We start from the raw sequence: 23,034 nt of genomic DNA, 5'->3' as shown, positions 1-23,034 counted from the left end.
TCAGCAAACTGAGTGATTGGGCAGCAAAATGGCAAATGAAATTTAATGTGGGTAAGTGTAAGGTAATGCATGTTGGAAAAAATAACCCAAATTACACGTACTACATGATGGGGTCAAATTTAGCTACGACAGATCAGGAAAGGGATCTTGGAGTTATAGTGGATAGTTCTCTGAAGACATCCACGCAGTGTGCAGCGGCAGTTAGTAAGGCAAATAGGATGTTAGGAATTATTAAAAAAGGGATCGATAATAAGACAAAAGATATCATACTTCCCCTATATAAAACTATGGTACGCCCACATCTCGAGTACTGCGTGCAGATGTGGTCTCCTCACCTCAAAAAAGATATATTGGCATTAGAAAAGGTTCAGAAAAGGGCGACTAAGATGATTAGGGGCTTGGAAAGGGTCCCATATGGGGAGAGGCTAGAGAGACTGGGACTTTTCAGTTTGGAAAAGAGGCGATTGAGGGGCGATATGATAGAGGTATATAAAATCATGAATGGTGTGGAGAAAGTGAATATAGAAAAATTATTTACCTTTTCCCATAATACAAGAACTAGGGGACACCAAATGAAATTGATGGGTAGTAGGTTCAAAACTAATAAAAGGAAATTTTTCTTCACACAGCGCACAGTCAACCTGTGGAACTCCTTGCCCGAGGAGGCTGTGAAGGCCAGGACTCTATTAGGGTTTAAAAAAGAGCTTGATAAATTTTTGCAGGTCAGGTCCATAAATGGCTATTAGCCAGGGATAAAGTATGGTGCCCTAGCCTTCATAACAAGGGCAGGAGATGGATGGCAGGAGATAAATCACTTGTCTTCTGTTCTCCTTCTCTGGGGCACCTGGCATTGGCCACCGTCGGCAGATGGGATGCTGGGCTTGATGGACCTTTGGTCTGACCCAGTATGGCCATTCTTATGTTCTTATGTTCTTATGTTCTTATAAATTTTGTATCTCTGCAGTAGAGCAGAAAAATGCCATCCCTCTGCAGATTTTCTTTGCTCCCTTGCAAAAAATGGCTTCTGTGGGAAACAAAGAGAGCTTGACTAGTGCTCTCTTTCTTCACTCTGTCCCCTGCAGACCAACAGCTCAGATGGATCTGTTTGGGCAGCTGGGAGAGAGGTAAATCAACTGGGGGTGGGGGGGTCTAGGAACATTGTGGCTACCCAGGGATCTCAGTCCCAGCTGGGCAGGGGAAGGATGACGATGACAGAGATGGAGTTCCTCCTCTCCTTCCCTGCACAGAGTGCCAGAAGGTTCCCCTGAAAAAGAATGTGTACTGTGGGATGAGGAGCTTTTGAAGGTGGACGGGGGGGGGGGTCTGTGTGGGCTTTGGGGTAGAAAGCTTCAGTTGTGCTTTGGGGGGGCGCGTTTCCAGATGCACAGGAGTGGACAGGGGAGCAGCTCCCTGTCCAGTGACCTTCCCCCTACCCACTCAACTGGAAACCCCTGAATCTCCAACCCCCTCTTTGTTCAACTATGCCTTGCCCCATCCCCCCACATCAGGAGCCACTCCAACCATACCTCACACCCAGACGTACCCTGACCCCCCACAGTCCCTGCCCTACTCCTACAGTCCCCATCCCTGAGCCCTAACCACCTTTACATGGACTCACCTGCAGAATCCCACTCCCTCTGTACTCAAAATCCTTCACGAGGCCTTGTGGATCCATACTCCCCACCTCCCTGACACCCACACCTCTGTACTAACTTGCTCATACCCAGATTGCACCACAAAGAACCCTGGCACTCTTGGGGGAACTGTGTGCCCAAAAATTAAAATTCTGAAAAGCTCTAAATAGTTTAATCGTAAAAAACAATGTAATCACACCATTTTCAATTTTGGAATTTTGTTTCAAAATACTTGTCAACAAATAATTGAAAACTGTGTGCTCATATTGTGTTATTTTGACAACATGCAGATTTTGTACAATTTTAAAAATATTTTACATATGATATCTCAGTTTTTGGCACAGAATTCCCTCAACAGTATCATTTATACAAAAAATGCAAAAAACCTGACCAGTTTTAAAATACTACTGTAAATACACAACATTTTGTCACTGCCCAACTAGGGTTTGAAGATTACGTTTAAAAATAATTTTACAAAAGTCTGCAGTATGCTGGGTTTGGCCAGGTCATTAATACCACAAAAATAGTCCTTTAGCAATTTTAGTATACCCACCTCCTTTCCCTGTTCAAACCACAATATAGTAAACATCATATAGGACAGACTGTTTCTGTACAGCTTACTATTGTGGAGGAGTAGTTTCAGGAAGCAAATATTGGTTTTTTGAGTACTGACTGTATTACGGTAAAAAGTATCAGAGGGGTAGCTGTGTTAGTCTGTAATCCTCATAGCTCTGGTGTGGGCTCGCCAACACTGGTACCCCAGTTTGCTATGGAGCCCAGGCTGAGGGCCTGGAAGGAGGAGAATGTAGGGCACTTGCGGTTGCTCTGTGATGCGAAAAAGTCCAGCCGGTCAAAGCCCCACTTTCAGAAGACAGAGTGGAAAACATCCACGTGGATCGACCTCTCGAGGGCCAGGAAGCAACAACTGAGATGGTCCGCCAGCTGGTTCTGGACTCCCAGGAGTTAGGATGCCTTCAGGTGAACAGAGTGGGCTTGGCAGAGCTCTCACAGGTGCAGAGCTTCTGAGCAGAACTGGGAGGAATGTGCGCCACCTTTCTGGTCGATATAATATATGGCTATTGTATGGTCTGTCAATATTGCTATGTAGCAACTGTGGAGATGAGGTAGAACCACAGGCAAGTGAGGTGAATGGCCTTGAGCTCGCGCATGTTGATGTGGTGTGACAGCGCCTCCACTGTCCCTGACACCGACATCTGAGTTGTGAGATGTCCCAGATGAGCATCCCAGCCTAAAGCTGCCATGTCCATGACCAGGGACACAGTGGACTGAGGAGTGGGAAAGGAAACACCTATGAGAACGTTCTGTGGGCACAACTACCTGCAGAAAGCATTCAAGACGTGGCAAGACAAGGTCATGACCATGTCTAAGCCATCCTGGACAAGCTAGGATGGTACACTGAGGCCAACCATGCCTGGAGAGGGTAGAGACTGAGCCTAGCAAACAGCACCATATATGTGCAAGTTGCCAAGTATCCCAGCAGCTAAAGGCACATGCAGACTAAGGTGATCGGAAACTCAGAGGGAGAGCAGGAGATGGAAGAGAGCCTGGTAGCCCTGATCAGGGAAGAATGCCCTGGCTTTCATGGCATCTAGCACTGCCCCGATGAACTCTATGCACTGAACAGGGGTTAGCAAGAACTTTGCCTGGTTGAGCAATAGACTTTGGTGGGGATTCCATCTAGTCCGGTTGCCTTGTTGCACTTGATCACTTTGATGGCAGTGTGGACCACATTCAGGGTAGGAAGTGTTACAAGATCATCTTTAGGCAGCTGCTGAGGGATTTGGCCAAGGGATTCTAGGATCACAGTGGAGGGATGGTTCAAGATCTCATTATAGTGAATATATATAACTTCTGTGCCATCACAGGTAGGGAGTGTGTGTGTACATACACGCACTAACATACTCACCCTATTTGACACAAAACCAGGAACCAATGCAAATATGACCAAGAAGCAAGATGTATCATTATCCCTACCATTTTTGTAAAACAATAAAGTGGGGGAGCAAATTTTTTAGAATTCCCTATCTTTGTGTTACACAGCTTTACATATGCTCTTTTCAAGAGCACTCTAACCAGCTATCTTGGAGTAAACTCAGAGTGCAAACATTATACACCAAAAAGCTTCAGAAATTAAAAAAGTATTAAATAAAAATTCATATTTTTAAAGCTCACATCACTTGTAACTTACAAGCAATATGTCACTTTAGAGTTTCTCAGCAGGCAGTAAGCAAAGCTTTCAAACTTATTTAAACACCAGCTGTGTTTCAACAAAATGTCAGCTCTCTGAGTTCCACTCATACAGGAAACTACTTGGTAAACAGCCTCTTTCTCTGCTTTCTAATGGATGCCTGACCTATTTATTGCACCATGGACACATTACTGAAAGAATCCTGCTGCAGGCATTTAACAGAAGCAACCTATTAAAAGCAGAAGTTGTAGTGCTTTGCTAAAAGCAATCAGAATTTTTATGCTACTCCTTCCAAGACATGTTAGTTTCAAATTTTCTTTGTTATTCATGACATTTATTTTAAAATTAACAAACCAGACAGGAAATGATCAGAATAGTCACTGCTTAACAATATGTTCCAAAACAAGTTCCTTCAAAGCTAATAGCGCTATGAGTGAATCAGGGCTGTCAAAACACTGAATTAGAGAAAGACATTCAGCAGCTCCCCTTTTAATTATGGCAGAATAAAAAAAAAAAAATCAAAAACAAAAAAACAAACCAGATAGTTAAAACTTTTCCAGTTGTAATAGTGCTAACAGTTGCAGCTCTTGTGATTCATGATCAGCTAAATATCTTTATATAGAATACATAAACACTTTGCTCTTCAAAATCCAGTTCAGTAGACCCCAATATATGTCAATTTGACTTGCACGTTTCCCATTTTGACACAAGTCAAGGGGGACCCTAGATGCAGCTCCAGCCACAGGTAGCTGCCAGGGCTGTGGAATCCCCAGGAATTAAGCATTCTGCCAGCTTCCATCCCCTATAAACGCCAGATTCTCCTGCCCTGATGGTGGTGCCGTGGGGCTGGAGCTGGCAGAGCACTGTGCTCTGCCGGCTCCCATCCCCTGTAACCTGGGATTCCCTGGCCCCGGCAGCTCCCTGAGGGTGGAGCTGATGGCCCTGCCCCCCACCCCCCGCCCCGACCTCAACTTGCATGAAATTCAAATTACACCTAGTTCCCCAGGAACATAATCTGTGAGCAAGCCAGGGGTCTACCATATAACGATATAAAATATGCCCCTGCACAGTAAGTTAAGCTGATAACTCATTTTATAGACTTACTAGAAAACTTGAGAACTGAAGGCAAACACGTTAAATGAACGATAGACCCCTTTCCCACCCCACACAAGTAATATTTCAAATATCTGAAAATTCATACACTTACTTTGTAATGAAGCAGTGGGCAACTATTGGGCAATTATTAAAAAAAGGGGGGCAGGGCGAACAGTCCCCTTTACTACATTGGACACTTTCCTTCTACAGTGTAGGCCATTCTTCTGAAAGACAAGTGCATATCTACATAGCTCTCTAACATGCAAATGAAGTTGTTTTAATTAGAAGATACTGTTCATCCTGGTGTATTGCTGACAGTATGCTGTGTGTGCACCCCTCAACACACTCTTTTCTTAATTGTAATGCTCTTTGAAGCAGACACTTCAAGGGGTAACATATTATATTTTAACTGAATTATTTCATTATAATCAGTTCCTGTTCCACTCAGTTTTCCCCAGACTCCATTAATATCACAATCCCCCTGTCACAAACAATCAAGACTCTTAAGCAGGAAAGAGCTAAAAGGTACAATGTGTGATGTCAGTGTGGTTCTCTGGTGTCACTCTTCTCCTTCCATAGAGATGAAATATGGCTCCTCTGTAAGTCACTACCCAAAGACGTATGGGTGATAATGACAGAAATCTCTCTCAAGCAACCTCTTTCCGCCAACTTTGGAGTAATCTTGAGAGGCTTTTCTATAAGGGGGTCTACACTATATATGGCCCCTTTCTGTCTCTAGAGACAGTGGTTAGCGGAGGTGAGGATCTATGGGCAGCCTTTGAGTCTGCAGCTTTTCTCACGGCTTATCCATCCAATATTGGATTTGCACGGTTGAATGCAATAACCGCATGTTGGTCCATTTCCATTTTCTTGAGTCTGAGAGCTTTTCCTTCTAAAATGAAGTTCTTTTACGTGGCTTGTATATATATTATCAAAGGATGATGTGCCCTGTCATTCACAGCAGTCATTGTCAGGTATTTCAATCTGGTGATGAAGATTCCCAAGACTTTGGATCGATGTTTAATTTTTTCATGGTGTTTTTGCATGTATCCTTGAATCCTAGCTTTGGTCTTCCTCTTGTTCTCAACTCACATGACAGTTCACCAAAGAGGATTTCATTGGGAAGACGTTCACCACCCATTCTTCTCATGTGACCGAGCCAACATAGTCTTCTGCTGTTGAGGATTACTATGAGGCTGGGTATGCCAGATCATCTGCATTTGAAACTTTATCTTACTAGTTGATATTCATAATTCTGCAGAGGCAGCAAAGATGGAAAATGTTAATTTTTTTCTCCTGGTTCGAGTAGGTGGTCCATGCCTCAGAACCATACAGCAGGTTATTCAATACACATGCCTGGTAGGTTAGTATAATTGTTTTTACCGTCAGCTTAGGATTGTTCCATGCTCGTTTCATAGGTCTGCCAAAAACAGTAGCTGCCTTCCCAATGCTGATGTTCAGTTCTTCATCCATGCATAGGTTTGTGGTGACAATTGATCCAAGGTTTAATTGTTGAACCACATTAATGGGCTGTAATCTAGAATGACATTGGGTTGCTGAGGTATACCTTGAGTGAACACAACAGTTTTCTTCATGCTTATGTCAAGGAAAAACAACTTGTAAGCTCTGGACAGAGAATCCACAAGTGACTCTAGCGTGTCTTCATTATGAGCGATGAGAGCTGCATCACCTGCAAAGAGGAGTTCCCTAGTGAGGACTTCCTTGACCTTAGTTTCGGCCTTGAGTTTCGTCAGGTTGTAGAGAGAAATACATTGCTGCATGAGTTTTAAAGTGTGCACTTTTGAAGAACTGAGAAGAATATGCCAAAGAGGGTAGAGGCAAGAACACACCCTCGTTTGACTCCGCTGTTCATGGCAAATGGTTCCAATGTAGATTCATCACACTGTACTGTTGCTTTCATATTTTCGTGAAAGGATGTTATAAGCTTGAGTAGGGTCGGTGGCAGCCAATCTTGGTTAATACTCTGTATAGTCCTGATCTACTGACTGTGTCAAATGCTTTTGTTAAGTCTACAAATGTTATGAATAATAGCTTTCCATGTTCTCTGCATTCTTCCCGTAGTTGTCAAAGAGACAAAATCATGTCCATTGTTGACTTGCCAGCCCTGAAGTTTCTGGACAGACCCGATCTACGAGTTTTTACAGGCATTTGAGAATGACACAGGCAAATGCTTTTCCTGCGATGCTCAGTAATGAGATGCCTCTGTAGTTGTTGCAGTCACCCTTGTCATCTTTGTTTTTATAGAGAGTGATGATGTTTGCATTCTTCATGTTGTGTGAGGCATCTATTCTCCAACATTTTAGGAGTAAATCATAGAGGAAGGGGAAGAGCACAGCCTTGTTTACCTTCAGGACTTCAGCTGGGATTCTGTCATTTCCTGGTGCTTTTCCATTGAAGAGAGCATCAAGAGCTTGAGAAAGTTCCTCCTCCACAGGCTCTGCATCTAGCTCAGACATTTCTGGAAGGGTTGGGATGAGGCTGTCAAGTTCAGATTGTATTGTACACTTGTGGGAATAAAGACTTGAGTAGTGTTCCACCAATCTGAACATCTGCACCTTTTTGTCTGTGATCACCTGTCTGTTTAAATATTTCAGTGGGGCAACTTTGTGCATGTCTGGTCCGAGTGCTTTCTTCAATCTATCTTACATGATTCTTGGGTCACCCAAATCAGATGTCTTTTGAATATTAAAACACAGATTGGCCCAATACTTGTTCGCACACTGCCTGGATTCTCTCTGAAGACCAGATCTTGCATGTTGAAGTTGATCTCTTGTGCTTTGAAATGGGTTCTTTATGTTATTCAGATCTGCCTTGTTTTTTTCTTCAAGAAGAGGCCTAAGGATGTCAGCATTTTCATTGATCCAGTCTTTGCTGGAGAATTTGTGTGTTCCGAAGGCAGATTTGGCACAATTGTATACTGCATCTCTCAGCATGGACCATGTTTCATCAATGGTTTGTTGGTCCAGTTTGTGTTCCATTTTGCAAGTGAGATCTTCAGCAAAGACAGAATTTCAGCACCTCTCTGGTATTGAGGCTATTGATCTTTGGCTTACTGCATTCCTTTGTCATATAGAGTTTCTCTGGGATGATTTTCATTCTGCTGATGATCAATGAGTGATCAGTGTCACAATCTGCGCTGTGGTAAGTGCATGTAAATTTGACGGCATCAAGCTGTTTCCTGTGTACCAGTACAAGGTCAAGTTGATGCCAGTGACTGGATCCAGGGTGGTGCCATGAAACCTTGTGACACTCTTTCAAGTTAAAGAAAGTATTAGTGATGTGGAGCTGATTCTGAGAGCTGAATTTGAGAAGCCTTTGACCATTTTCGTTCATTTTCCCAATACCATGATGACTGAGGTAGACAGGCCAGGACTGATGGTTGTGTTCGACTCTTGCATTGAAGTCACCAAGGATGCACAGTTGTTTGCCAGTTGGGAAGGAGTCGATAACTTTCTGAAGATTAAAATAAAAGCAGTCCTTGTCTTCGGTGCATAACGCCAACGTGGGTACATAAGCACTGATGATGTTGACATATCCTGACTTGGTGCAGAGCTTCAAGGATATAATGGTCTACACTAAAGCAGTAAGCACACCTAAGTTACACAATTTATGTAACTGAAACGGACATAACTTAGTGTGGGTCAACTTCCAGGGATGTCTACATGTTAGTGGTAGATGCTTTCCTTCCATCTTTTGGGGATGTGGATTGTGTGCAGACATGATAAGAGAGTGCTCTGCCATTCACTTAGCCTGTCGTCACCAGATCTGAAGAATCAACACCACTCTTTTGATTGCAGCAATGCTGATTTAGGAGTGAATATAGGGAAACCCTAATGAAGTGCTAGGAATTAGAAATTTCCACAGACCCACAATAAAAAAAAAAACTGCACTATCTTCTCCATTTTGCTCCAGTTCTGGGCCCATCACTGCTTCATCTGTGCTCAAATCTCTGCCACATCTGGCTTCTGAGTAACATAAGTAAGCTGCTTTCCCAACAATGAAAATAGTGCTTTCAGAGCAATGTTCCTCAACCAGGGATTGGGACCCACAGCGGGGGGGGGGGGGGGGGGGGGAAGAGTCCTCAAGCAGGCAGGTGGTCTGCCAAGAAGGGCCTGTGTTAGACTCACTTGAACCCACAGCAGAAAGCTGGAGCCCCACGGCAAGGGGTCAAAGCCTGACCAGCTCAACTTTGTGGGGGGCCCAAAGCAACTGCACTGTTTGCTATCCCCTAGTACTGGCTCTGGCTTTTATGAGTAGAAAACATCTGCTCTGACGTCTGCTGGGAGACCAATACAACAGTGCACAGACAATGCAGGAAGTTTTTGGAGAGTGTTGGAAACAATTTCCTGGTGCAAATGCTGGCAGAACCAACTAGGTCATGCTCCTCTTGACCAGATGCTCACAAACAGGAAAGAATTGGTAGGGGAAGCAGAAGTAGGTAGCAACCTGGGCAGGAGTGACCCTCATGGAACTGATGGGCAGGGTCCACTGGGAAGCTAATGTGAGGGGGAAAGGAGTCCAGGAGAGCTGGCTGTATTTTCAAGAAGCCTTAATGAAGACACAGGACCAAACTGCTCCAATATGCAGAAAGAGCAAATAGAACAGGCAACCACAATGGCTTAACAGAGAAATCTTTGGTAAGCTTAAACTCAAAAAGGAAGCTAACTAGAGGTGGAAACTTGGACAGATGATTAGGGAGGAGTAGAAAAATACTGCTCGAGCATGCAGAATGCCCAAGCACAATTGGAGCTGCAGCTAGCAAGGGATGTGAAGAACAATAAGAGTTTCTATAGGTATGCTACCAACAGAAAAAGGTTTTGGAAGGTTTGGACCCTTACTGAATGGGGAAGGCAACCTCATGACAGATGACATGGAAACAGATGAGCTACGTCTACACTAGCCTGAAACTTCGAAATGGCCACGCAAATGGCCATTTCGAAGTTTACTAATGAAGCGCTGAAATGCATATTCAACGCTTCATTAGCATGCGGGCGGCCGCGGCACTTCGAAATTGACGCGTCTCACCGCCGCGCGGCTCGTCCTGACAGGGCTCCTTTTCGAAAGGACCCCGCCTACTTCGAAGTCCCCTTATTCCCATCAATAAGGGGACTTCGAAGTAGGCAGGGTCCTTTCGAAAAGGAGCCCTGTCAGGACGAGCCGCGCGGCGGTGAGACGCGTCAATTTCGAAGTGCCGCGGCCGCCCGCATGCTAATGAAGCGTTGAATATGCATTTCAGCGCTTCATTATTAAACTTCGAAATGGCCATTTGCGTGGCCATTACGAAGTTTGGGGCTAGTGTAGACACGGCCATGAAGTACTCAAGGTAGTGTCCATCTCTATAAAAGGAAGGAGAATCTGGGAATTACACAGACTGGTCAGCCTCACCTCAGTCCCTGGAAAAATCCTGGAAAGGATTGTCATAGAATCCATTTTGAAACACTTGGAGGAGATGAAGGTGATCAGAGGCCATCAACATAAATTCCCCAAGGTTAAATCATGCCTGATCAACCTACGATGAAACAACTGGCTCTCTGGATATATGGAAAGTGGTGGATGCGATATGGTCTCAATATTCTTGTCTGCAAGTTAAAGTATGGATTGGATGAATGGACTACAAGGTGTATAGAAAGCTGGCTAAACTGTCCGTCTCAACAAGTAATGATGAATGGTTCAATGTCTATTCAGCAGACAGTATCAGAGTGCCCCAGTAATAAGACCTGGAGTCAGTTTTGTTCCACATCTTTTTGAATGATTTGGATGATGGGATTGATTGCACCCTCAGCAAATCTGCAGACACTAAAATGTGGGGAGAGGTAAATACACTGAAGAATACAGGTAGGGTCTGGAGTGACCTAGAGAAAATGGGAGGACTGGGCCAAAATAAATCTGATGAGGTTCAAAAAAGGAAAAGTGCAGAGTCCTACCCTTAGGACGGAAGAATCCCATACACATTGCTACAGACTGGCAAACAACTGGGTATGTGGCAATTCTTCAGAAAAGGCCAGGGGATCCCAGTGGATGATAAGTTAGATATGAGTCTACAGTGTGCGCTCATTGCCAATAAGGCTGTTGGCACATTGGAGTGCTTTAGTCGGCGGACTGCCCAGAGACTGGGGGTAGTGCTCAATCCCCTCTATTTGGCACTGGTGAGGTCACATCTGGAGTATTGTTTTGGGGCCCTCAATACACAAAGCAGGTGGGAATACTGGAGGGCCTCCTTGGAAGGCAACAAAAATGGTTAAAGACTGTTGCACACACCTTATGAGAAGAGGTTGAGGGAAGTGGGCTTGTTTAGTCTACAGAAGAGAAGAGTACTGCTGGATTTTACAGCATGCAACTATCTGAAGGGGCTCCAAAGAAGATGGAATGAGACAGTTCTTCAAGATGATTGAAGATGAAACAAGCAGCAACAGACTCAAGTTGCAGGGGGGGAAGTCTAGGTTGGATATTAGGAAAAACAATTTCATTAGGAGCGTGGAATAGTAACAGAGAAAGCCATGCTAGTCTATATACTATCAAAACAAAAAAGCAGTCCAGTAGCACTTTAAAGACTAACAGAATAATTTATTAGGTGATGAGCTTTCATGAGACAGACCCACTTCTTCAGATCATAGCCATACCAGAACAGACTCAATATTTAAGGCACAGAGAACCAAAAATAGTAATCGAGGTTGACAAATCAGAAAATATTGAGTCTGTTCTGGTATAGCTACGATCGGAAGAAATGGGCCTGTCCCATGAAAGCTCATCAGCTAATAAATTATTCTGTTAGTCTTTAAAGTGCTACTGGACTGCTTTTTTGTTTTTTTATTAGGAGGGTGGTGAAGCACTGAAATGGTTCAGCTAGGGAGATGGTGGAATCTCCATCCTTAGAGGCTTTTAAGGCCATGCTTGACAAAGCCCAGGCTGGGATGATCTAGTTGGAGTCTGTCCTGTTTTAAGCAGGGGTTTGGACTAGATGACCTCCTGAGGTCTCTTCTAACCCTAATCTTCGTCTCACAACAGTCATCTCAAAGAAATGTGTGAGCAGTACTGCCAACTCTCACTAGTTTATCATAAATCTGATGTTATTTGGCGCATTTCATTTTGATTTTTCACATGCCTAAATCCTGGAGCTCAGTGATTTTGAGATTCTTAACTTTCATTAGAAGAAAAAAAAGTTTAGACATCATACATTGAGAAATACTTGAAAGTGTGAGCTGATTGTATTCAAATGCTCACACACCAAAACAACATTTATTTTTGAGCTTTTGGAGTATGCAATACTAACCGAATGAAAGCATAGCAGGAACTAGAGGACAAGGCATGTTGAAAAATACTCTAAGCTCAGTGCACACACATTTTTTCTCTGTCATATAATGCTGTAGATGAACAGCTATTATGATATTCACACAGTATATTTTGTTCGAATATTGCTATGACGTTTTTATAAAACAACTTTCTCTTCTGCTTGCTGCACACTGATGCAAGAAAGCTGGCTGTTATGCAAAAGGGAAACTATGCAACAACTGTGCTACTGCATAAGGCATAATTTGTCACATTTTGGGCACATTTCCATAAGCTGAAATAGCAACAACAGCAACATGTTACAGGGGACATCAGTCGAGAATATCACAGACACACACAGGTAGTTCAGAATTCAGAATCCATTTTGCATTCTCCCTTCAGAAAAAAAAAAAGTCTTCCATTCAGAGCTGAAAAAAGTGTTCTGTATCTAAGAATGGAAGTTCTGATTAAGACTGCTGAGAGTCTGTATAAGTTCAGAATTGTTCAGGATCCCTTCCATTAGGTAAACAAAATGCAGGAGGAGTGTTTATTTGCATATATATTTTAGAACAGTGGTGTGCAACCCTTGGTTTGCAGGTGTCTTCCTGGGGGTTCATGGCTATGGAGCCGCATGCAGCTCTTTAAAGAGGGCTACTGCCACTGACTCCACTTACGGCTCTGGAGGCTGCCGCTGCTTAAAAGGAGATATGGGGGTAGGGGTGGCCGAGCCTGCCTTGCCACAGCCATGCTGCGGTGGCAGCAGTGGGGCGCAGTGGCGGGGAGGTGGTGGCTGTGGAGGAGAAGCATGCTGAGCGCGTCGCTTCAGTTAGGCAAAACCTGGTGATGGGGAGTGGGCTTGGGACTGATGGAGGGTAAAGCCTGTGGATGAGGGAGGCTGGGGCTGATAGGGGTTATGTCTCTGGGATGGCAACACAAGTGCAACAAACTATGGGGTTTGTAGCTGAAAAAAGGTTGAGCGCCACTGTTTTAGACTGTCCCTCTGTTTGTGCTACATTTGTTCCAGAATTCTTCTTAAACCATAGACTTACGACCATAACATTTGGCATGCAGGTTCCTCTTACCTTAATTTAAACCCAGGTCAGTGTTTGGTTGTGTCCAGGAAGTGGGAAATGCCTGAAAACCCAGGATTTCCCATAGCAAGGGAAAGAGAGGGCAAAAGGAGTAGGGAGGTGACAAGGACGAGGAAGGCCAGGATATGGAGAATGGCCACTGGGGCTAGCTCCAGCACCAAGAGAGAGCCCAGCAGGACTGAGACTCTGCCATCTTGCCTGCCACAAAGACAGGGTAAATAGCTCCCCACCCAACGCCCTGTGTCTATCCCCACCCTGTGTAGAGTATACAGACCACAGAAGGGGCTGCTGGGTGGGAGGCAGCCCCCAGACAGCCTGCAGGCCACGGAAGAGGGCTGCTCAAGGGGGACAGTGCCCAGACAACCTGCTGGCCATGGGAGGGATGCTGGAGGCTGGGGACAGCCCCGGAACCTTGCCCCACCAAGACAGCCTGCAAGGTGGTGGGGAGCTGTTGGAGGTGGACCAGACCACAGACCCTGGCCCTCCCCAGACAGCCTGCAGGCCATGGGAGACAGCTGGATTGTGGACAGTTCCCAGAGCCTACTGCCTCTAGACAGCCAGCACACTGTTGGAAGGGGTGCAGCTGGAGAAGGGGCAGCCACTTGCAGCCTGGCCCTGCCTAGATATCCTGCAGACCATGAAGTGGGGTGGAGGATCTGGGGAAAGGGTGGTGCCCTGGAGTCTGGCTCTGGTGGTGGGAGGCAGCACCCAGACAGACTGCAGGCCACAGGAGGTGCTGCTGAAGGGGGGTGCTAAAATCTGGGGGCAGCCCCCTAAACTTGGCCCTACCTGGACAGCCTGCAGGCCACATGTGAGCTGCTCCTGGGGGGGCAGCCCTCAGAGCCTGCCCCCACCCCATTCAGCCAGCATGCCATGGGGCGCAGCTGGAGGCAGGCATCCCACCAAAGCTTCTGCCCTTAAGACAGCCTGAAGACTTGGGGGCGGGGGGTGTCCTGGAGGAGGGATAGCCCCCAGAGCCTGGCCCCTCCTCAGACAGCCTGCAGACTGAGGAGGGGCTGGCGGAGAGAAGGGCCATCCCCAGAGCCTGGCCCTAATTTCTTTTCTTCCCAACCGCCTTGACTTCTGTTTCCCCACGCCCTGCCTTGAGCCCCCACTGTTTAATTCATTTCTGAAAAATACAAATCAATCAATCACTGAAGAAGGCATGCACATTTTTCATTTATTTTCAAAAAACTGCTTCACCTAAAGACCCAAGCAATGCCAAGTACATCTGCTAGTATAATTATAACCATACCACTCCAAACCTCACCAGGGAACACCCTCTCTAACAGTGCAGTAGCTTAGTAACAGAATAATACAAAATATTATCACATATGATCTGCAAATCACAGAGTCCCTGCACAGCCATCTAACAGATTTTAGCAGAATCTCTTCTCTGCTCTGAAACATTATTCTAACAGCTTAGATTGAGACCACTGTCTCAAAAGCCTGGTGCATTTTAAACCTCTTCCTGACCCAATATAATAAAAAGTATTTACCCAGAGACAAGAAAGTTGTCTTGTGGTGAGAATAGGGAACTACAAATCATGAATTCTAGGTTTTATTTCCGTCTCTGTCGCTGACTCATAAGACCTTGAGCAAGCCTGAATTGTCCTTTGCCACGTAAAATGGAGAACATTTAACATACCTCACAGAAGTGAGGACTCTTATTTTTTTTGTAATACAGTAGAGACCTTCAGATAAGAGGCATCATTGAGCTGCAAAGTATTAATATAGTCCACTTAATGAGGAACTTAAATGCTTAAAACTTTAGGATTTATTTGAACAGAGTTTAATAAAGATTGCACGATGAAAAAAAACTTCAGGAGCTAAACTAACTATATCTAGTTTTAGATGTAAACACCTGTGATCAAAATGTTAAAGTTAAATCAGATTCCAACCAGTCCACATAGAAAGAGAAACTTCTTTTCTTGATACACAGGAAGTTTGGCTGTGCAAGCCAATCCCGACTATACACTTTTGGTTTCTACTCAAGATTAAGGGATACTATAGTAATTGCAAACTGAACTGCATATTTTAAAAAGCATTTACCTACACCAAGAGACCAGCAGTGTAGACGTGTAGAATTCTTGAGTTTCACAAAGCCAGAAAGTTTTATTTTCAGAAATCATTTTAAAGTTTCTATAATTAGGTATCTAGAATGATAGCCTGTGTTTAAAATTCCAAATAATCTAGTGTGAACTGTAGTCTATTAAATACCCTGAGAGGGTCTGGTAATAGCAATCCTGAAGAGACCATCTGTAGCTGTGAAGCTTCTGGGTGTGCATAACAGTCACACATTTCATGTGAATCGTATTATCATCTTATTAAGAGAACTTGTTTGGTAAGCATCCTAATGTCATACCTCACAGCATCCAGTCTCTTGTTCTGTCGAATTAGTTCAATGAACTCCTGAATCCTTAGGCTGAACTCCAGACAGCTCTGAGATTAAAGACAAGATGAGGTCTTAGACAGGGCCTAAGCAACATTGAGAACATAAGATATATTGTGCAAACTACTGTTTGCCATGAAATAGTGTTAATGGCATGCAGCTTTGCTTATTTATAGGTATTAATGCAGAGAAAATAGTTTAATGCTAGCAACATGGCAGCTGGATATTGGCAAAAAGTTCTCTGGAAGAAAACTAGGGTTCCTAGTATCTTTCCCTTCTTCAAGGCTAAACTGTCTTAACAGGAACCAGTGGTGTTCTGATGACTAAAGGATACTATCCTCATTGTGGGTGTGAATGGAACAGAGGTATTCCTTTGTACCACACTGCAACTGTATGACAGAGATATTGTAGCAATGTCTGAGAAAAAGCAATAATTAAGACAGAGGGACTCTCTTAGCTATGGGACACAATGGAATTGTGAAGAATGGTTGGGACAAAGGTGTCTCTGAATAGCTCCATGAATGTTTATGTTAGCACAAAAGCAGCACATTATTTTAGATCACTGAGGGCCCTTTTCCCCTACTCCAAAAGAAACTGGAACAGTGTTTTAAAAGTCATACTAAAGATAATCACACTAAAAATCAAATTGCATCAACCTGTTTTCAAAAAAGGTTAGTAAGCTGACAGTGTCCCTTTGTATCAAATTCAGCACAGGTTCTCTAAATCTATAAGAAAACTTTGAGCATGTGGAATTTTAAAAAGTTTATCTCCAAAAAGAACAATTCACTATATTTCTTTATAGGGACACAGCCAAATTTATTAATTTTTAAAAAAAAAACATACACCCTCTGACACTTGAAAAATAAATATGTATTCTTCAAATTTGCTTGCTCCTTTCAGCAAACATTTTCCTCCCTGACATTTCTAGCAAATGGCTGCCTTTTGTTTCTCTGCACAATACTGAAATTCCTCAATGACATCAACAGGAATTTGAACAGCTCCAAATCTGTCAGTTAACTGTTTAAAGTGACTAGTTCAGCACACATTTATGACACCATTATTAAACAATTAGAAACCTTGAAAAGAAATTTAAACCATCACATTGATGGAATACAAAGTTTTAAACTGTAATTGTTTAAGACTCACTTTTTGAAAATAGGCTCTTTTACAACTCCCAAGCCTGACCGTCAAGAGAGAAGTTTGCACATGATCACTTACTTAGGATTTTTTTAAGTATCTTTTAAAAAGGCTTCACGCTATGTTAGTAGTCATCAATCCCCTACAATAATAATACATTCTAAGAACTGTAATGCCTCCTTTTAATATAGCTGGCGGGGGTGGGGGAAGTCTTCAGAACCGCAGTCATTTTACAGTGTACTGCCAATTAACTGGATGTTACAGACTCCCAGAACTTTTAAAAATCCTGTATAATCAGTAGATTTCAGATTCATTGCAAGACAGCACAGATTTTGTCACAATCCTACTACAGCCTTATTCGCAAGAGTGATAACTCAATGGAACAACAGGACTTCTGCTCTGCTTTCTCCCCATCCCAAACTCTTTCCGTTTCTTCTCCAGTTCAACTTTTGGTTACATTTGCAGGCAGGTGGGCAAGGATTTAAACACTAATAAGCAACTAAATTGCCTTTCACACAAAAGAAATTGATTCTTGTTTGTTTCAAAAAGAAGTATAGTTACTTTCCTCCGATTCTGATCTCCCACAGCCATCGCTTTTATGTCAAGTAGGGCTTGCAGAAATAGATTTTTTTGGGGATGTGAAAGTTGTTTTTTCAGTATTTATTTTTACATTGCCTATTGTTGATGAAAAAATTAAGAATAGTTCAGATTTAATTTCATATGTTACTTAACATATTAACATTACATAGGTTTGCTTGAGCAGTATAGTTATGCAACAATGTTTACATACCAATTCTGGTTTTCCTTTAATGGTTTCCATTACAAGATCATCATTTTCTTTAGAGTAATCACAGGCCGATTTACTTTTGCGTCCCATCTTCGGTTCATTCTCATTTTGGCGCCCCTGAGTGACAGAGAACGTCACTCTTTGCTTATCATTAAATGCACTCAGACATTTTTGGTTAAAGAAAGCTCTTAGTTTCAAAAAAATGTAAGACACAAAACACCTTTCTGAGGGAGGCAGTGGGTTGGGTTAATATCAGTTAAAACAGATTTCTGCAAGCCCTATAAAAGATAACAGCATACGTTTAAAAGCAACTTTAAAGATAAGGGAATTTAAGCTAACTATATATGGATAAACACAGAATGACTCCTTATCTTCCACTCATGATGGACAAGACCTAGAAGATGTACTTTTCTCATTACTAGACTAAATGCAGTTTTTTGAGAAAACTGCATTCTAACTTAGCATTATTGCATTTTAGCTCTAAGACTTCATATCTGCATAAACTTTAATAAAATAAATTTCTCCCACTGTGTTAAGCTTGACGACATATGATTAGCATTTCAATTGTTCTTCATACTTTTAAAAGCAACTTCTTACACACCCTGTGAAGTACATTCTCACCAGGATGCAAAGAAGTTATGCATGTAAGTCCTCATGCATTGAGTTAAGACTATACCCCTTTGGACTTAAGTATCTGTAAATAACATTAAATATCAACATAATATTTATACATTACATTGAAATAATTTGTCAAGGAAAATCTTGCACCTAAAGGATCTAGATTTAGGGCCAAGTTTAGCTTTGGTATAAGTGGGTACAATATCTTCCTGATTTAGACATATTAAAGGAATTAATTTAGTATTTAATTTAGTACGTGTCAAGTCATTCAGACTCAATTTAAATTCAACTGGATAAGTTCATACAGCCATGACTATGTAGATTATGTTAAAGCTTTATATATTACACTTCCATACCTTCATTTTCCTGAGCCTGGATTTGTTATCATGACACCAAGCCAAGCATGTCATAGTTTCTTGTCTTTCCAAAGATTCTTCCACTTCTTTAGCCGTCAAGAACATCTCAATATTTACCAAGTCCTTAAGGAGAAAAACATGAGAGAGTAAGACCAGCTAAGCTATGCTCACAAAATGAGGTTGTTCCATTCATTCATTCTTCATAGCTACAGCTAGGAGATAATTTGTGATATGTACGTCAAAATTTACATGAATTTTAATAACATCTTGCCCTATACAGCATTTTCCTCCTCAAAGAAGTTACAGTGCCTTCTCAAAAACCATGATTTCATATTTATTGATATATGACTGTCCAAGCAGAGAGGACATTTTAAAACAATTTTACAGAATAAGAAAAGGTGAAATGGAGTGGTAATACTTTGTACAAATGAACATGTTTGCTAACAATCCTCCTCTCCACCAACTTTTTTCTTCATATATCTTTGTCCCCTCAACCCTAATTCTCCCCACATCCTTCTCTACACAAGTTCCTGAGAGAATCCAGCAAACACTCCCTTTGTCATCTGACCTTCACCTTTCTTCATTAACTTCCACTTTGTCTCAGAGGTCTTCCTTCTATTACATATATCTCATAGAACTGGAAGGAATCTTGAGAGGTAACTGACTCCAGTCATTTGCACTCAGAGCAGGACCAAGCTTCATCCTTGACATTTTTTTAAAATCTGTTTATCCCAGACCCCTAAACGGCCTCCTCCAGGATTGAACTCCTAACTCTGGGTTTACAAGGTCAATGTGCAAACCACTATGACTGTGGTCCTTTCTTCTGATTTACAGAAAGTAAAAGTCATGCCAAACAGATCCAGTAGGCCTAACTGAACAAACGAAAAAATAAGACAGGCCTAAACTGATCTGGTAGAGGGAAGAGAGGGAGTTCAGTTCCAGAATTCAAGCCAGTGTTGAATTTTACAGCAAAGCCCTCTTCAGGGGTGGGACCAAAATTCTGGGGCTCAGACCTTGAACTAACAGGATTTGGATTTTGCATTAGATTTACACTGAACACACCCCTTAACGGAGGAGGCACTTGAATACATATACATACAAAACAACCTCAGAAAGCAAGGTGGCAAAGGATCGTTGTCACTTTTTTGGTATAAGGCAAGAAACAAGTGAGAACATAATAGAAGCAAAAATTTACGCCTTACAACTAGTTTCTCCACCCCCTCCGCAAAATCATAAAAGCAGAAAGTTTCTGTCTTAAGTCATGTTTATTTGCCAGTTAGCTATTTCTTAAACTGAAGTTTTACTTAAAACTGAGAACTGTCACAAAAAGCCTTTTAAAACTCATAGCGACAGGTGAGATCAGAGGACAGGAAAGGTGGAAGAGGTAAGAGAGAAGAAAGGATGGTTTCAAAGTCATATTTCAATCTCTGATTAGCAGTATGAGTGATAATTTTGGTGGTTACAGTCCCTTTTCCACCAATGCCCACATGAGAAGAACTAGCATCACAACTGGCTCCCATTTTCACAGCCTCAGTAAAATTCTCATGACTGAAGAATCACAAAGACTAAAATATTTTTGCATTGCTCATACTGAAGGCACTCTGATGGAAGTAGTGTGGGATGGGATGTTTGTAATGAAGTTTCCACATTTGCATAGTCTGCAGATTCCATTGCTATTAAACCACACCTTTTTCAAGAATTAAATTCACACTTGATTTGACATAACTCCAACCTTTTAATGATATACACCTGGTAACTATAGAAAATTAATCCTAAAATGAAACACAATCCATGTACTTGCAAAAAGGACCAAGTTTTCAGGTTGCAGCCATAGCAAATATATATAAAAATTTAGAATAGAATGTGCTGCAGGAAGCGACACTACAGTTTTGCTGAAAAAGGACCCTGATAAGAAATGGCATTAATCCACATAACAGTGTTAACAGATCTAGGAGTTTTCCTTTTCCCTCAGTTACTTTTTCAAAATATTAGTAAACTGCTCAGTTGCTTACAATCACATTCAATGTGATTCAATTTTGCAATGTCATTGAAAATATTTGTGAACAGTTGTAACAGATAAGTATTTACTCATCCAATTCCTCATCTTTAAATTAACAGAATTACATACAAGGAAGAAACTCTGGGGCAACCAGCTACCTGCAATTGGTGGTATTTCCCTCAACAGCTTGTAAAGGTCTGACACTTCCATATACTTCCTTAACATTCAGACACTCTGCCATTAGCCAAGGGGTAGGAATGGTGTCCCTGACCTCTGTTTGTCAGAGGCTAGAGATGGATGGCAGGATACAAGTCGCTTGACCGTTGCCTTCGGTCCATCCCCTTTGGGGCACCTGGCACTGGCCAATGTTGGCAGATGGGATGCTGGACTAGATGGACCTTTGGTCTGACCCAGTAACGGCCACTGTTATGTTTAAGTTATGCCTTCCAAAGGCATGGACACAACAATTATTCAGGCTGCAACATCCTACTGATTCCAGTGACTAAACAAGAAGCATAAGGTACAGTATTAAAATTCCATTTTGTTGAGTGACATGAGACACCTCAGAGGAAGTGAAAAACATTGTCCGTGACAAGCATAACCTATTATTAACCTGCCTAGGGAAGACACTTAACTTACGGAACAGCTTCAAAGCTGACTAGAAGCTTTAGACATTCGAACAGACCTAACCCAATCAACTGAATATATCTATTTTTTAAGACACGGAATATTAAAGAATTTCTTCATGCATCTGCAGTGAAATGATTTAGGGGGTTGTTTTTGAACTAGAATGACCTGAGTCCATTCTGAATTGACATTCTTGGAGATTATTCTGAGCTGCATAAATACTTCATGCTGTGACAGCTCATGTTTAGAAGAAGAAAATACTCTATAGGGAACTGTACAATTCTATGTATTTCTAAACACAATAATCCAGTACTAACGATATTTGTATTACCATAAAAACAAACTTGTTCCAAAAAATTTAAGTGTGTACACTACAAGGCAATGTGCTGCAAACTATACCATTTAAATATCATGAATATGACAGATATTCAGAATAGCCCTAAGTAAAAAAACACTTGCCAGAGAACATGGTATTTTCACATGTTAAAATATAACAGCTGAAAGTGTACAAGCTAAGTTTTACTTTGTTCCCACTGAGGCCATTTTGAAATTTTATACAAATATAGACAAATTTCTATATTTATATGCTATGTTTGATTTTATCATGTAGGCTTTTTCTTGAAAATTTTTCTCTTCAACATTGATACTACCTAAGAAAAAAAGAACCTGAACTGGAGGTTGTCATGGCCACAGGTCTGTTTATGGTGTTGCATGTAATTTCCTCGGATCCACCATCACTGACACCCTGTCGTTGGACACTGAGCTAAATAGGAAGATCGGAAAAGTGGCCACAACTCTGTCCAGACTCAGCAAGAGTGTGTGGAATAACAACAAGCTGTACACTCACACCAAAATGCAAGTCTACAGAGCCTGCATCCTCAGCACCCTTCTTTACGGCAGTGAGTCTTGGACCCTGTATGCCCACCAGGAAAAGAGGCTGAACGTCTTCCACTTGCGCTGCCTCAGGCGCATCCTTGGAATATCATGGAAGGACAGAGTGACCAACACCGCCGTCCTCAAGCAAGCTGGAATCCCAGCCATGCACACCCTCCTCAGGCAGCGTCGACTCCGCTGGCTTGGCCACGTCCACAGGATGAATGATGGAAGGATTCCAAAAGACATCCTGTGTGGTGAGCTAGCCTCTGGCAAAAGACCTCCCAGATGCCCCCAGTTGCGCTACAAAGATGCGTGCAAGAGAGACCTCAGAGAGGTAGACATCGAGCTGGACAACTGGGAAGAACTAGCAGACGACCGCGGCAGATGGAGGCAGGGGTTACACAAGGGCCTTCAGAAGGGCGAGATGAGGATCAGACAGCTAGCAGAGGAGAAGCGAGCACACAGAAAGCACAATAAGGACTTGCCAGACACCCACCACATCTGCAAGAGGTGCAGCAAGGACTGTCACTCTCGTGTGGGTCTTCACAGTCACAGTAGATGCTGTAAATGAAGCCCTCAATTGAAACTATAAAGGGTGCGATCCATAGTCTATGCAGACTGAAGGATGCCTACTACTACTACTACTACGTAATTTGCTTAGAAATAGTAAGTACAGGTTGAAACACTCTAATCCTGAACACGCTCGTCTGGTAAAATCCATAATCCAGCATGATTTTAGTTAGCTAGATGACCACTTATCATGGCTGTGGTAAAGTTTCCTGTGGTCCCATAAAGTCTGTTTACAGCCACCAGCCCTGGCTCTTAATGTTCTGTGCCGTTATTTAGCTGTAAATTACCCCCAAACGTCTTCCAAGAGCCCCTTAAGCACTGAAAGTGTTGGTAATGTGCTAGACAATATTGACTTC

At 42.5% G+C, this 23,034-nt stretch overlaps 1 protein-coding gene across 4 annotated transcripts in view; it reads right to left on the bottom strand.

Moving 5' to 3' along the window:
• The window catches only part of MAEA (macrophage erythroblast attacher, E3 ubiquitin ligase), a 133,273-nt gene that overhangs the window by 18,663 nt on the left and 91,576 nt on the right, over nt 1-23,034 (bottom strand). For 3 of the 4 annotated variants that reach the window (XM_074992311.1, XM_074992309.1, XM_074992312.1), the window contains exons 4-6: nt 18,607-18,729; nt 17,636-17,749; nt 15,682-15,758 (exon numbers count right to left, since the gene is read on the bottom strand). In XM_074992311.1, coding sequence (XP_074848412.1) covers nt 15,682-15,758; nt 17,636-17,749; nt 18,607-18,729 — 314 coding nt within the window. The remainder of the gene's footprint in view (nt 1-15,681; nt 15,759-17,635; nt 17,750-18,606; nt 18,730-23,034) is intronic. The other variant, XM_074992310.1, reaches the window with a different exon arrangement.

Source organism: Carettochelys insculpta, chromosome 4 (genome assembly GCF_033958435.1).
Source record: "Carettochelys insculpta isolate YL-2023 chromosome 4, ASM3395843v1, whole genome shotgun sequence".
Classification (NCBI taxonomy): domain Eukaryota; kingdom Metazoa; phylum Chordata; order Testudines; family Carettochelyidae; genus Carettochelys; species Carettochelys insculpta.
Note: the sequence above shows the minus strand (reverse complement) of the source record. Positions and strands in the feature narration are given on the sequence as shown.